General features: G+C 49.9%; 4 protein-coding genes across 4 annotated transcripts; 2 read left to right on the top strand and 2 right to left on the bottom strand.

Moving 5' to 3' along the window:
- Nucleotide 1: 1 nt before the first annotated feature.
- On the top strand, nucleotides 2-1,996 carry LTR84_002592 (uncharacterized protein; the record flags this gene model as incomplete). Its single annotated transcript, XM_064846201.1, has 5 exons — nucleotides 2-407; nucleotides 495-589; nucleotides 666-860; nucleotides 927-1,548; nucleotides 1,620-1,996. 5 exons carry the CDS (start codon nucleotides 2-4, stop codon nucleotides 1,994-1,996), a joined length of 1,695 nt encoding a protein of 564 aa, XP_064706426.1.
- A 659-nt stretch (nucleotides 1,997-2,655) lies between these two features.
- Nucleotides 2,656-6,241, bottom strand: LTR84_002593 (uncharacterized protein; the record flags this gene model as incomplete). Its single annotated transcript, XM_064846202.1, has 2 exons — nucleotides 2,656-5,820; nucleotides 5,879-6,241. The coding sequence occupies 2 exons, from the start codon at nucleotides 6,239-6,241 to the stop codon at nucleotides 2,656-2,658; spliced, it is 3,528 nt and encodes a 1,175-aa protein (XP_064706427.1).
- A 1,460-nt stretch (nucleotides 6,242-7,701) lies between these two features.
- LTR84_002594 (uncharacterized protein) lies at nucleotides 7,702-9,012 on the top strand (the record flags this gene model as incomplete). The annotated part of the gene is made up of 1 exon (XM_064846203.1): nucleotides 7,702-9,012. The coding sequence occupies one exon, from the start codon at nucleotides 7,702-7,704 to the stop codon at nucleotides 9,010-9,012; it is 1,311 nt and encodes a 436-aa protein (XP_064706428.1).
- A 709-nt stretch (nucleotides 9,013-9,721) lies between these two features.
- On the bottom strand, nucleotides 9,722-12,417 carry LTR84_002595 (uncharacterized protein; the record flags this gene model as incomplete). Its single annotated transcript, XM_064846204.1, has 2 exons — nucleotides 9,722-12,324; nucleotides 12,372-12,417. The coding sequence occupies 2 exons, from the start codon at nucleotides 12,415-12,417 to the stop codon at nucleotides 9,722-9,724; spliced, it is 2,649 nt and encodes an 882-aa protein (XP_064706429.1).
- Between the last annotated feature and the right edge of the window lie 696 nt (nucleotides 12,418-13,113).

Genomic DNA, 13,113 nt, shown 5'->3' on the forward strand with positions numbered 1-13,113 from the left:
AATGTCTCCAAAGAAAGAATCCACCAGCAACATAGCGGCAGAACGGCTCTCCAAAGTCGCGGCTCACCTGACGACCAACCAAGACGAACCATCCTCAACAAACCAACCTCCCCAGCGCGGCCGGCGCACAAAATCCCAGCGTGCCGCCGGCCCTCCAGCCGACTATTCTGACGTACTTTCAAATCTACAGAAACTCAACACGTTCGCGCGTACCCCGGACCTCAACAACAGAGGGTATGTGAGGCAGAAACGTGAAGGCAAGCTATGGGTGCGAGAGCGCTTGGAGCAGCTGCTTGATAAAGGCAGTTTCAAGGAAATTGGCACTGCCAGTGGGCAGACGAAGTGGAAGCAGACGGGACCGCAAGACGAGGAGCCCGTGTCGTTCACGCCCACCAACAATCTTCAGGGTGAGCTTTCAATTTCCATACCACTTGGAGTGGTGGATTACTGTAGCCCTTACATGGAAATCTGGAGCTGTGACTGATCAGACGAAGGATTTGGTCTGCTGGGTGGTAGAAAGATCATCTTGACAGCCGACGACTATTCCATTCGAGCCGGGCATGCTGATGGAGCCATCTCGGATAAGACTGTAAGTTATTCCAATGGCGAGCCACTCCCATGGCCCCAAAATTCGTCTTTCAACCCCGAGCTAAGCAGTTGCGCAGGTATATGCCGAGAAACTTGCTCTGGCTATGCAAATCCCCATCGTCAAACTCACGGATGGATCCTCAGGTGGTGGATCTGTAAGTACAATCAAAACGAATGGGTGGTCATATATCCCCGGGGTACCCGGGTTTATACAGGCGATCAAAGGGCTCAACATGGGTATTCCCAACCTCGCGGCAGTTCTGGGCCCAGCGGTACGTTTGAAGACTCGAACCCTCTTACCGCTTGTTCTCCTCCAGCTGCTGAGAGGATCTTAACAGATCGGGATCGGGGCAGCACGCGCAGTATCATGCCACTTCTCGGTCATGGCCGGCGACATCGGTAGCCTATTCAACGCCGGGCCACAGGTTGTTGAGCTCGCGACCTTCGAAGAGGATTTGACGCTGCGGGACCTGGGAGGGCCGGGTATACACTGCACGAACGGGACGATCGACAATTTGGCAGCAAATGAGGCAGAGTGCTTCGAGCAGCTCAGGAAGGTCCTTTCGTATCTGCCGAGCTGTGGACAGTCAAAACTTCCGCCGCTAGTCGATAGCGACGATCCCATCTCGAGGTCCGACACGGATTTGAGAAGTATCATTCCGCGGAAGAAGACGCGGATGTATGACGCGAAGTCTATCATCCGAAAGGTCGTCGACGCCGAGTCTTGGTTCGAGATAGGAGCCCTATGGGGAAGAACGGCGATTGTTGGTCTTGCTAGGCTAGGGGGCCACCCTGTCGGAATTATATCGCTCAACTGCGAGGTCAACGCGGGCGCCTTGGATACTGGAGGGTCTCAGAAGATAACGCGTCATCTGAAGCTTTGCGATGTTATGAATCTGCCCATCATCCAATTTGTGGACGTTCCTGGATATGCCATCGGGACTGTTGCTGAAAAGCAAGGTAAGCGGCATCTAATTTCATCCGGGTCACTGTGCTTGCAGTATGAGTGGACTGACAGTTTCCGCAAATAGCAACAATGCGCTGGGGCGTCGAGCTCGCCAAAGTGTATATCTCCACGACGATCCCCATCTTCAACGTCCTGACGCGGAGGGTCTATGGCGTCGCTGGCGGTGTGATGGTCGCGTGTCGAGACCCGATTATGCGTGTGGCCTGGCCGAGTGGGGAATGGGGGAGCCTGCCTCTCGATGGTGGTATTGAGGTCGGCCATCGATGGGAGCTGAAGCAAGCCGAGGCCGAAGGCAAGAAAAAGGAGCTTTACACCCAGCTCGAGGATGACTACCGCCGATTGATGAACCCTATCAGAACTGCCAACGCCTTTGGTGTCGAGGAAATTATTGATCCTGCAGATACGAGACGTGTTGTTGCTGAGTGGACGATCCATATGTGAGTGCCCTGCCCTCATTCGCGTTTATTGTTACTCACTGCCGAACAGGTATTCGGACGTGTTGCCACAGAGGTTGCTGGATCGTGCTGCCGGCCGGATCCATCCCTCTTTTGCATAATCACTATGCTGACAGTGTTCACCCGTGTGGCTATGCCCAGCGTTCCGATTCTGTCTGCGAGAATGAGGACACTTGTGCCCCATTGCGTTTCTTTGCATGACTCGGAGTCAGTATATTAAGATGAACATTACTAGAGATGTTTTGCAATTTATTCTGAAGATCGCTGCACTCATCGGTGGTGCAATGTTAAATTTTAGAATTATATCTACCTAGTTTGCGGCGTTATGACCCCAATTGAAGCTGATAGAGACGGTAACACATGAGCTGGCCGTCAAATGACTGATGCAGACAAATTTATGTTGCTCCGCTTCCCTGAATATTAATCTTCGCAATAATACCTCAACCTCTTTGAGACCGACCTCAAGAGACCATCCAAGAAAAATTACGCTTAAATGTATCCATCCCCAAAGCAGACTACACATATTAAATTCCACTATGCAAATGGAAAGAATGGCCCGTGTTTGCCCTAGATCCATAATTTTTTCGTAACATCGTAAAACCTTCCGCTCACTTGGGAGACCGGACCCAAGGTCAAAGTTGCTAATTAGTACTCACATATGCCGTTCTCCAATGCCGCTAAAGCGGCCTCATATCTTCCTGGACTGTGATCGCCAAACATATCCCTACCAAATCTCAGTTCTCCAAATCTGGTCTCAACATCACGAACGAGTTTCAATTGAACTCTGGTAGCGGGTCTGCCCAAGGCTCGATAAAGTTTTTCCGTCCGGTCATCCTTGGTATCATCAGGACCAAAGACTGCTTCGCGAGCAACGTCAGGATCCAGGCGATCAAAGACCCGAGAGGTCTCCACAATGAAAATCTCTCCAGGCGGAACGAGTTTATCGTTCACCATTGCCGCGCGAAGAGTTTTGAGTGCTGACCATGCCCAAGTATCTTCTCCTATACCATCACCAGCCAAGTTTTCCGGTGGAGGAGGGCCTTTAGGGTCATTGTAAAAGGAGGACGCAATCGCATTTTTAATGCGCTGCCAAACTCTCGTCTTCAGTGCACCCAAAGCATCGGTAGTATCTGTTTTAAGGTGCAAAGCCACGGTCCGAAAGTCATGCAGGATACCCAAAGACAAGCATGGGACGATATCAGCATGATTGACAATAGTTGTAATAAGACCACGTGTTGCAACTCTAAGGAGTTCAGACACACATGCTGGGGTGCCATAGGCATAGACGTGAATAGGTCTGCCAGAGGGTAGACTAATCGGTGGGATATAGGAACTAGTGTAGTCACCAGTGTTTCGATGGGTCAGAAGTTTCGGTTTATCGGCAGTAACGAATGCTGACTTTGACGTGTCATTGGAAGGTTCCGACACCAAGATAGCAAGGACAGCTGCAACGGCGCCCCCTAATGAATGTCCACACAAAACTAGACCATAATCTGGATATTGCTCTAGTGTAGCTCGAATGGTTGCCATGACACGACTTCCATTTCCACCCAATAATCGTCTTGCAGATGCATGGATGCCCTTGTGAACTTTATACCTCTGACCTTGCCAAAACAGGTCGTCATAGTCGCAAGTCATATCAGTCAACACATCTTCAAACCCTAACGTGCCACGGCAAGTGAGAACAACAGCTTTAGAATCGTCATCAATGGATATGAAATGTATGAGAGGAGATATCGCAGATGGAGACCAGTCGGTGTTACCAGTCACACCTTGAGGATCGAAGAAGGAAGACAAAAGGATGGTATCTGGAGGTAGACCAGTGTGAGTCGAGAAGGAGCTGTGTTCGTGATGCGTATCTAAGGTCATTAATTCTGTAGATTTGCTCAACTGCTCTTCAGTTGAACTCAGACCCATAACGCGAAGGAAGTTCGAGCCGTAGGAAGCAGATGCAAATCTGGAGAACCGCCGAATAGTCCGAACGAGGTGGCGATCGGGGAAAATTCCTGGAGCTTTGCCTTCGGTTATGAGGGCGTTCAGGATGTTGTGGTCATCGTAGATAGATTTTCGTGGTAAGGGAGTTTTGGGAGCCAGGAGAATGGCTTCATGAGAGTCTTTCGTAGCCATAGAATAAAGACTTGGAACGAACGACCGAGACCTATGATGGTGTGTTGTGTTGGTGGAAGATTCGGGCTTTGCTTCTATGCCTTGCAAGGAAAGTGCAAGCTCGGATCTTGTCTGTGTTAAGCCACTAACAATGCGCGTATGCGTACGAGTGAAAGTAGGTGAACCAGGTCTGCTCTCTATGGATTGCACGGAATATGTCTCGGTTGTCTGTGAGACAGTAGAATCTCTTCTTCTATCATGCAATGAAAAATAGCTTGATGATGATTCGTGTTGTGCGGCGCGATGCAGACTTGGACTGGTGAGGGGGGTGGTTCCATGGCTGAGTGAAATCAAAGTCTTGCGCGGAGTAAGGTCACTTCGCACAGTTGAAGGAGCGCGACTTCTTGAACTTTGAGTTGGTGGCGTTGGTAGAGGCTTTTGCTGAAGATTTCTACGTGGTATGTCTTTGACAGCAGTAGTAGATTGACTGGGACTTAAAGACTTGAGTGCTTTCTTTAGAACACCATTCTTTTCGGATTTATTAGCTGGTATAGATTTCTTTTTGCTATTCTTCATCAGCGGAATATGACTTGTAATTTTGCTTGTAGAGGATGATGACCGCTCAGGTGGATTAGGCCGTCGACTTTTCTTCTCATTCGCAGTTGGTCCGAGAGATTTGGTGGTGGTGAGAGGCGTAGGCGGAGAGGCTGAACCGATGATTTCAGGTTCCGGATCAGAGTCACTAAATGGGAGGGGTTCGATCTCAACAGGCTCGTCCGCTATTGATATTCTCTTGGGAGCGGCATCCATCATCAAGAGATCTTCTTGATCATGATGATCAGGGCGATCGCTCTGATCCACATCGTTACTAGTGAGGCGAAGATGGTCTGTCGGGGCGATATCGGTACTGCTGGATCTCCGCAGAGCTGTTCGAAAAATGACTGTCTGCTGGGGTCCATCTTGCGTCAAGCTCGGGAGATCTTCGCCTTGATTCAGCCTTTCAGACACCATGATGGTACCTGGGGGTGCCTCGATCTGGGCATTCCGTGCATTGTAGATATCCACCTTGATGGTCTTTGCTGTCACAGTCTCGGAAGTGAATACTGCTCTGGCACCAGGTGGGAGTTGCCGGGTGATGCGTTCCCGAATTTCTTCATCAGTCAATTGAATCGAATGATCAGGCGAAGTCGCGAGAGTTTGCGGGTCGAACAGTGTGCCACGCTCAAAAGCCTCGAAAGCGTCCTCACCATTGGGAGACGCGAAGGTGACGGTAGGAGCTCCAGTATTGCCATGCAAGCTAATCATACCCTTTCGCCTGGTCCCAACAACATCGGCGCGAAAGCCTTTGTCATCTATGACCGAATCCCAGATTGTCTCTTCACCACCACGGTCTCTAAAATCGAGTTCTGTCTTACGTCGACCCCATCGCTGGAGCATAACAAATCCCACAGTGCCCATGATAAGGTCTAGGTAGGAGACGACCTCACCGGCCGACCCAGCTTCGGGCTTGTTGAGTTCATCTTTTGCCAAGGTAATGATGGCGGCCACAGCACGAGATGATTCCGTGGAGCCGAGAATAGCGTTGAGGGTTGACAATCCTTGGATTGACAGGGCCGAGACCGAGTTCATGCCCACCTCGGTCAGATAGAAACTTGTGGAAGCCACGAAAGAAATGGTTGAAATAGATGAGTAAAGTGCCGCTATCTGTGCAAGGATACCTAGGTGAGTACGAACGCCTTATGAATGGACGGGAGGAACATACACTTTTCTCGAGTATATTCTCTGCTTCCGCCCTCCCCAAGTCTCCATTGCTGCGAGTCGATAGGTCCCTTCCGGCGGCGATGAGAACTGTTTCCAGTACACTTCTTCCTACGGAGAGGGTCTTCAAAGTAGCTTCTCTACCAGCATAGAGACCCCAACCTCCAACCTTGGTGCCTGCCCTGACATAGAAGGATGTGATGCCGGTGACACCACTCACAAGGGCGGCGGCTGGACCGGGGAGTAATGTTCGACCCTGTGCGGGCTGCGCAACGATAATTTGCTGGTTGTCGTCATGAGACAATTCCTCAATGGATTCGTCAGATTTATCTTCGAATGCCTTCTCTTGAGTTGAATTCCAGAACATGGTGTGATGAAGATGTGGCGTCAAGACAAGGTGGCGGTGTGAGAGGGGAAACGGTAGGATGGTCTCACGTCGTGCTCCATTAAGTCGCGGAGAAAAGAAGAGAGGAGGAGGAAGTGCAAGAGAAGAGAGCGATGGAAAAGGTTGGGACTGACTATGCAGGTACGCGTCGGGTTCCTGACATTAGAGGCATATGCCAATGACCATGGCCAAAATCAGGCACTGTCGTTTAGATAGCACAGTACAATCTTGAATGGACAGGATGGCGTGGTGTGCCGAAGCGTTGTCAGTGGATAAGAACCGCGGTCCCGGGTGTTCAAGTTGATTGTGAGCCAACGGCACAGATGGTGATGACGTTTTCCCACATGCCATTTTTGTTCCCTCATCCTTGTTGTTTGGACCGATTAGGATGAAACACGTTGAAGACTTCCATTTGGACGGAATCTGGATAGTGCAGAGAATTGAACGGGAGATACGCTCTGTGCCCCGATTGGAAGTCACGACTCACAAACATGTAAGAGACCTTCGCTCCTTCCTTCTCGTTGATCACCTAGTTGGGGCACCCATACTCGCACCTTCCTCTCGCAGCAGACTGAGAATGAGGACGTCTGACAGATGGCCCTTGGCAAAATATGCCCTGATTCAGGGACGTTCTAGGCGTGTTCAGCTGGAATTCTGCAGGCGGTCGGACACAGAATAACTAGCGCCTGTCACATGCTCTGAATCATTGTTGTTCTGCGCGTCTTTGTTGTCGAGGCTCTTGGTTGTGACTTCCCATTGTTCGAATTGCACTCACTGTCGATTTGTCCCCATTATTATCGACTGGCAGTCTTCGCACACGATGTTTGCATGAAATGGTGGATTCTGGCGTGATAATCCTAGAAGCCTGATGTGTCAAACGAGGCTATCTTCACGGATCTTCTTTAATTTAGCTGACTCTATTGAAATATCTCAATGTATCTCTACGCGTTCACCACCAGTTCTTTGCGTTTCGACACTATCAGGGATAGTTAGTATCTTGGGTATACCAGTAATAATAATCCCTTCACATCTCAATGCTCAGCCAGCCTCAGAAATAGGTACTATGCTAATGTCATTTGAAATTCTGTCTGACGGCACGTTTCCTGCTAGGCGGCCATCAGCTGTACCGGATGAGGACTAGCGTCTCGTCGCCACAGAATGGACATGAAACTCGCCGGCTTCAAACCATTCATCTCCACTGCCTTGTTCCTTATCCCAGGCATCTGCCACTTTGTTCAACGCACTTCACACGCAGTCAAATATTCCATTGATTCATTCACTCATTAGCCAGACAGCGCGCCTTGATTTCTTGATACGCATATATCCATGCCGCCGTGCATATAATCTACTATTATTTCCTTCAAAAAGCGGATGAACCCTCGGCAAATCGGGACACAACCTCGACATCTGTGAACAAATCTTTTCACAGCTCGCTACTCAACATGTCGTTCGGAACTAGGCAGAACGGCAATGATTCATCTTCCACCACACAAATCGCCATCAAAGGTTGGCTGAAAAGTGGCCTTGCCAATTCAAAAGACCAGGGAGTCGAGGCTCTCGTGGGCTTTTTAAGTAAAAAAGCCAGCAGACCAATTCTCTCCCATACGAGGGCTGGTGCTGCCGTTCTTCTAATCACTGTCAATGCTCAAGACCAAGACCGCTTCTTCCATCTCAACGGCTTTACATTTTCCGGCGCATCTCTTATAGTGGAAGCAGCACGACCACCTCGGTCACAATTCAATCCTGCACACTCAAACAACCATCAAAACTACTCTCAAAACAATTCCAGAGGTCCACCACATTCCAATGGAAATCAAACGCATCCTCAAAATACCTTCCGAGGCCAGGCTCACGGACAACCCGTTCCTCGAGGACCACGAGGACCATTCCAAGACAACAATTCTCGTAATAACCCATCCTCACACAGAGCAGCCGACCCTACCACAACGGAGCTGGAAAATCTCATCATCGAGGTCATTCGCGAGCGATATCACGCGGGAGATAAACACCTTATTCTGAATGCTCTGGTCTCCGATCCAAAAGTCACAACCTCCGGCCTCTCGAGTCAAGATCCCATCAAAGTCTGGAAAGCAATCTTCACCATATGCGAAAAGCACATGTGGGAAACGGCAAGCAAGCGACGAGAAGCCGTTGAAAGTATCAGCTTACGCGACGACAACATCACCAGCGTCAAAGATATCCTGTCACTATCAAACATCTTCCCCACGATAAAAAACCTCGATCTCTCAAACAACCATCTCGCCGATCTAGACGCGCTGAAATTCTGGAAGAATCAATTCCGCGACCTGGAACACATCATTCTGATCGGAAACCCCGTCTCAAACAACCCAGACACGCTTCAAACATTACTCTCGTGGTATCCACGACTCAAACTCTACAACAATGAGCCAGTCCGAGACGCGGCCGGCAACATCAACATACCACAACCACAGCCCAATCTACCGAATAACGCGCTGGGCGGTCTCCAACCGAATCCATCTGCTCCAACGGCATCCCACCCTGAATTCCCACCCGGCTCGACATTCGGACTCCCCGAGCCCAACAAGTCCGCCGAGGTCCTCCAAAAGGAACAAATGGGCCTACAATTCTCTTTTGAGACGAAACTGAAAATGGAGTGGGTCGAGAACTGCCTGTCGGCGAACAACTGGGTCTACGACGCCGCGATCGCCAATTTCATGGAGCTACGCGCCCAAAACCAAATCCCTCCCGAGGCGTACATCACTGGTGTTTGAGCGCAAGGGTAGAGAAAGCAACGAGTTTCACGGAGGAATCGCTTGGAACGACCAAGATCGAACAAAACGTCAAAGTGGACAACACAAATGAAGGAAGGAAGGAAGCAGGCAAGGAACCGATCCAATGATCAATGATCATGAAGACACGAAGCATGTTAAAGGGGAGTAACAATCAGTCGCTGCGCAAGCATGGGCGGAAACGACAGGGGGTGCCATCACTAGAGAAAATTTGTTTTGCTCAGTCTCAGCCCACTCACTCAATGGCCAGTTCGACCCAGTATGTAATTTTTTGTAAACAAATCAAGCGGAAGGAGGGCAGTTGGGGCTGCTTCTCGAAAATTTCTCTCCTTCGAGTCGATCATGATAACATGATGTGCAGAGAGGAAACAATGTCAGGATACCCAGCAAAGCCGGAAGCGAAGACAGGCGCGGCTCTGGGCCGCCTGTGGGCAGTAGTTTAACTAGTCGATGCATAGCAAATATTGGCCGAAAGGAACGACAAGAAGGCAAAACAAAGATCAGTGCTACTATCCCATGACCAGTCCAGAATGCTTCATGAATATTGAAAAATACTCGGAGTTAATGCCATTTAGTCCTACACCGGCTGTTTGTTTATTGTTCCTACGAAACGTTTTCCAGGATCCTTATGCCACACCACATCATACTATATCAATATCGTTCCTATCGGGCTTTGAACTTGATCATTGAATCAATTCCCACCGTTCCGATCCTCGGGGGGCGCCGGGCTTGTGGCTTTACTACCGCCAAAGCGACCGATCCCACCAAAGCCGCCCAAATCGCGCTTGAAGAACTTGCCAATATTCTTGAGGTTCTCGTTCAACCCGCCGTCTTGAGTCCCTCCGACCCCAGGCGGCGCGACCGAGATGGTGGGCGTTGGCGCGCCGAAGGGGCTCGCGGCCGAGGCGGCGGCGGGAGGACTCTGCGCACCGGCATCGCGAGGTCCCCCGAGACTAGGGCTGCTGAACCGGTCGATCAGGGCGGTGCCAAGTCCCGAGGCGTCGAATTTCATGTTCAGGTTCGCCGGCAGGTTGGCCGTGCTGAGAGATGCGGCCGCCGAGTTTCCCAGTGCGGAGAGATTGTGTAGGGCGTTGGCTGGGGCGGAGGATTGGCTGCCCGTGGTTGTGCCGGAGCTGCCGCCGGAGGAGTTCAGGTTCAGGGAGGTGAGTAGCGGGGATTTCTCAACCAGGGAATCTTTGTATCGCGGGCTGAGTTTGTGCATTTGGAAGAGTTCCACCAGGTGCGTCTGGTCGGATTTCGTCTTGATGCCCTTGAGATCGAGTATTTTGCGGAAGTTGACCTCGGAGAGATCGGCGATGTGAATCAGGTAGGCTTGCACCAGGGCTTCTGGTGGGGATGGTCGGATTTGGAGAGTCTTCAACAATGGCTCGATCTTGTTAAATGCAGCATTGACTCTCTTCAGGAACAGAGGAGGTGGTGTGCCGGGGAGTATGTGTGTCAGGGTTTTCCTGATCTCATGGGTATCAAGAAGCATTTGCTCTGCACCGCCTTCCGAGATTGGCCTACATTGAGCCACGTTGGCGATGTATGCCGAAACTAAAAGCTCGACTAGGTTATCGCTGAAAGCACGCGCATATTGTTGTTTGTGTAACATTGCAAAAATTTCTGTTGAACGATCCTTGATGCGACTTTGGAGGCCGGTGATAAACGAGCTTTGATTTTCGCAACTTTCGATCTTCGACCATGCAGTATTTCGCATTTCTCTCCAACTAGGTTCAAGGTCAACTTCAACTCGGCGGACCAATCCACGGACTGCTGCACTAGCAATGCCCATGAAAGCGTCCGCCTGACTCTGAAGGTCGACCTGATCTTTCAAATTCTCATCGATACGGCTTTTTATCTTCTCCTCCAGGGAGTTGGAGGTATTGAAGCAATAATCTGCGGTGTTGAGAACTAAAATCACATCTTCAATGGTTGGAATTCGAGAGGGGGTTCCTCCCGATGGTCTTTCTGAGATGTAAAATAGTAACACCTGTTGAGAGTATTGATCCAGGTACCGTCCAAAAACCTTGGAAAGATCAAGTAGAGGCTGACCAGTCGATAATTTTGCACATTGTGCTAGCGACAACCGGTAAAAGTTGAAGAGCTCAGTGGATGATGCTATCACTTGTTGCGATGAGAAATCTTCATCGGCAGCTTTGGTCGGTCTCGATTTGTACTGTGGTATCAAAGCGGCCAGTTCTTTATCCTGTGCTTCAACCCACAGGCTCAAGTACGGCTCAAAAGCATCTGATATGGGTTGACCGAAAACAGGAGTATCGCTAGCCGAAGTCATTGTGTCAATCGATGTTCTCGAAGTACTAGAAAACTTCCGCTCAAGGCTGTGTTCAAAATCCAAAGTTTGCTGAAGACAAGACAATAACAATCGTACATCTATAGTTTGACCATTCCGAGTTGTTCTCGATAGAATGCCCTTGTAGTCGTCGCGAGTGCCCTCAGCGAACACGTTAGCGAGTATTTCATTAACGCGCCAGTGGGACGGGAAAATGGCGGCATGTTCCTCATCATAAATTTTTAAAGTCTTCCTAAACCAGGAATATCTCCGATCGATGTTGTCCAGTGATCCAGCTTCCTGGTCGCCCTTGAATATATGTCGGTACTGCCGCAATTGTGTGTTGCAATACCAAGTTGTCAATCGGGAACGGGCGGCATCACCCAACGCATCCACAACAAGACAAGCCTCATTGAGCAACCCTCGTTTCTGACCAATTTCCTCTTTGGTGAAAGTAATTTCAAAATCTTCACAGACTTGTTCCAAGAGCTCACGTTGAAGTTCAGAGACATTCCTGCTGAGGGTCGCAATCTGATCTATTGAACGATACGACTTGAAGTGAGCCATCAACTGGATGACGGCTTGTAGGAGCTGTGCACATTCTCTGTACTGTCGAGTCTTGCTCAGTGCGCGTAATTGTTCATATGCGGTGGTCAGCATTTGCAGTCGCTTCAAGGCCGTCATTGATAGGGTCAAGTTCTTCTTAGTATTATCCAACTGCTTGATGTCCGCAGTCATTTCTGTGATGTTGCGTTCGGTTTGGATAGCCCGTTCACGAACGGCTTCGATACGTCGAAATAGTACGGACAGCTCGGCCTTGGAGGATTCCATCCTCTGTAGGCATTCCGCATTGGAACGGATTTGCTCCTCCTCAAGGAGATCGATTTCATCGTCTAAATCATCTTGATAAGCTTGGAGGTTTTGAGACGTCCGGGTGACGGAGGAAAGGGTCGAGGGGTGTGAGAATATCAGATTGAGATGTTCTATCGGGTCATAATCGTCTGGAATTTATTAGTTGCTTGTGGCGCAAGGGGAAAGAGTTCCATACCGGAGTCTAGCAGATCCAGTTCGTGATCGATGCCATTCACAGGCATGACAATTGGATGAGTGATGGGTGGACTGCGGAATATGTAGGGAGCGACCAAGGACCGGCATTGCCTCAGGAGGGAACGATTTGATAGCTGACAGACACAGAAACACAAGCAACGTTCTGAGTTCAGTTATATCCTCCGTTCAAGGCGCTGGTGCCTCCCAATGCTCGAGTTGAACTTGCCAGATCATGCGCGGTATCCGCCTCGTGCTTCACCGTATTTTATGTACGGCGGACTTAGTGACTCCTGGCCGACCAACATCATCATTGAAGGTTGCCATTAGGACTCCAGGGCCCTACTTACAGTATGGGCTCGAAAGGTGAAGAATTGGCCATGTTCCTTAAGTGGTCTCAAGTTCCACTACAAAAAAGAGGTCCTCGCCAAACAATCAAAGCCATGAGGCAAATGTTCAACGAAATCACGAATGAGTAGAGCATGACGGGGCGTTAGAGGAAATCGATACAGCAACTCGCCTTTGTGATTCAGTAATGATCGTACATGGTGAGCAAATCCCGCGCGGAATCATCGCTGCCGAAAAGGCGCGTGCTATAAACGGTGAGTCCCCAAAGATCATGGTGTCTTGGGGATCCAATGTTACCAATTCTCGCCGGAGCTGGACTTTTCCTGGCTCGAAACTGAGGACGATGGCTCGGTCAACTGCGTGTCGTTGAGGCCACAAACACAAGACAGATGATGCTT

Source organism: Exophiala bonariae, assembly GCF_035927105.1.
Source record: "Exophiala bonariae strain CCFEE 5792 chromosome Unknown scaffold_13, whole genome shotgun sequence".
Taxonomy (NCBI): domain Eukaryota; kingdom Fungi; phylum Ascomycota; class Eurotiomycetes; order Chaetothyriales; family Herpotrichiellaceae; genus Exophiala; species Exophiala bonariae.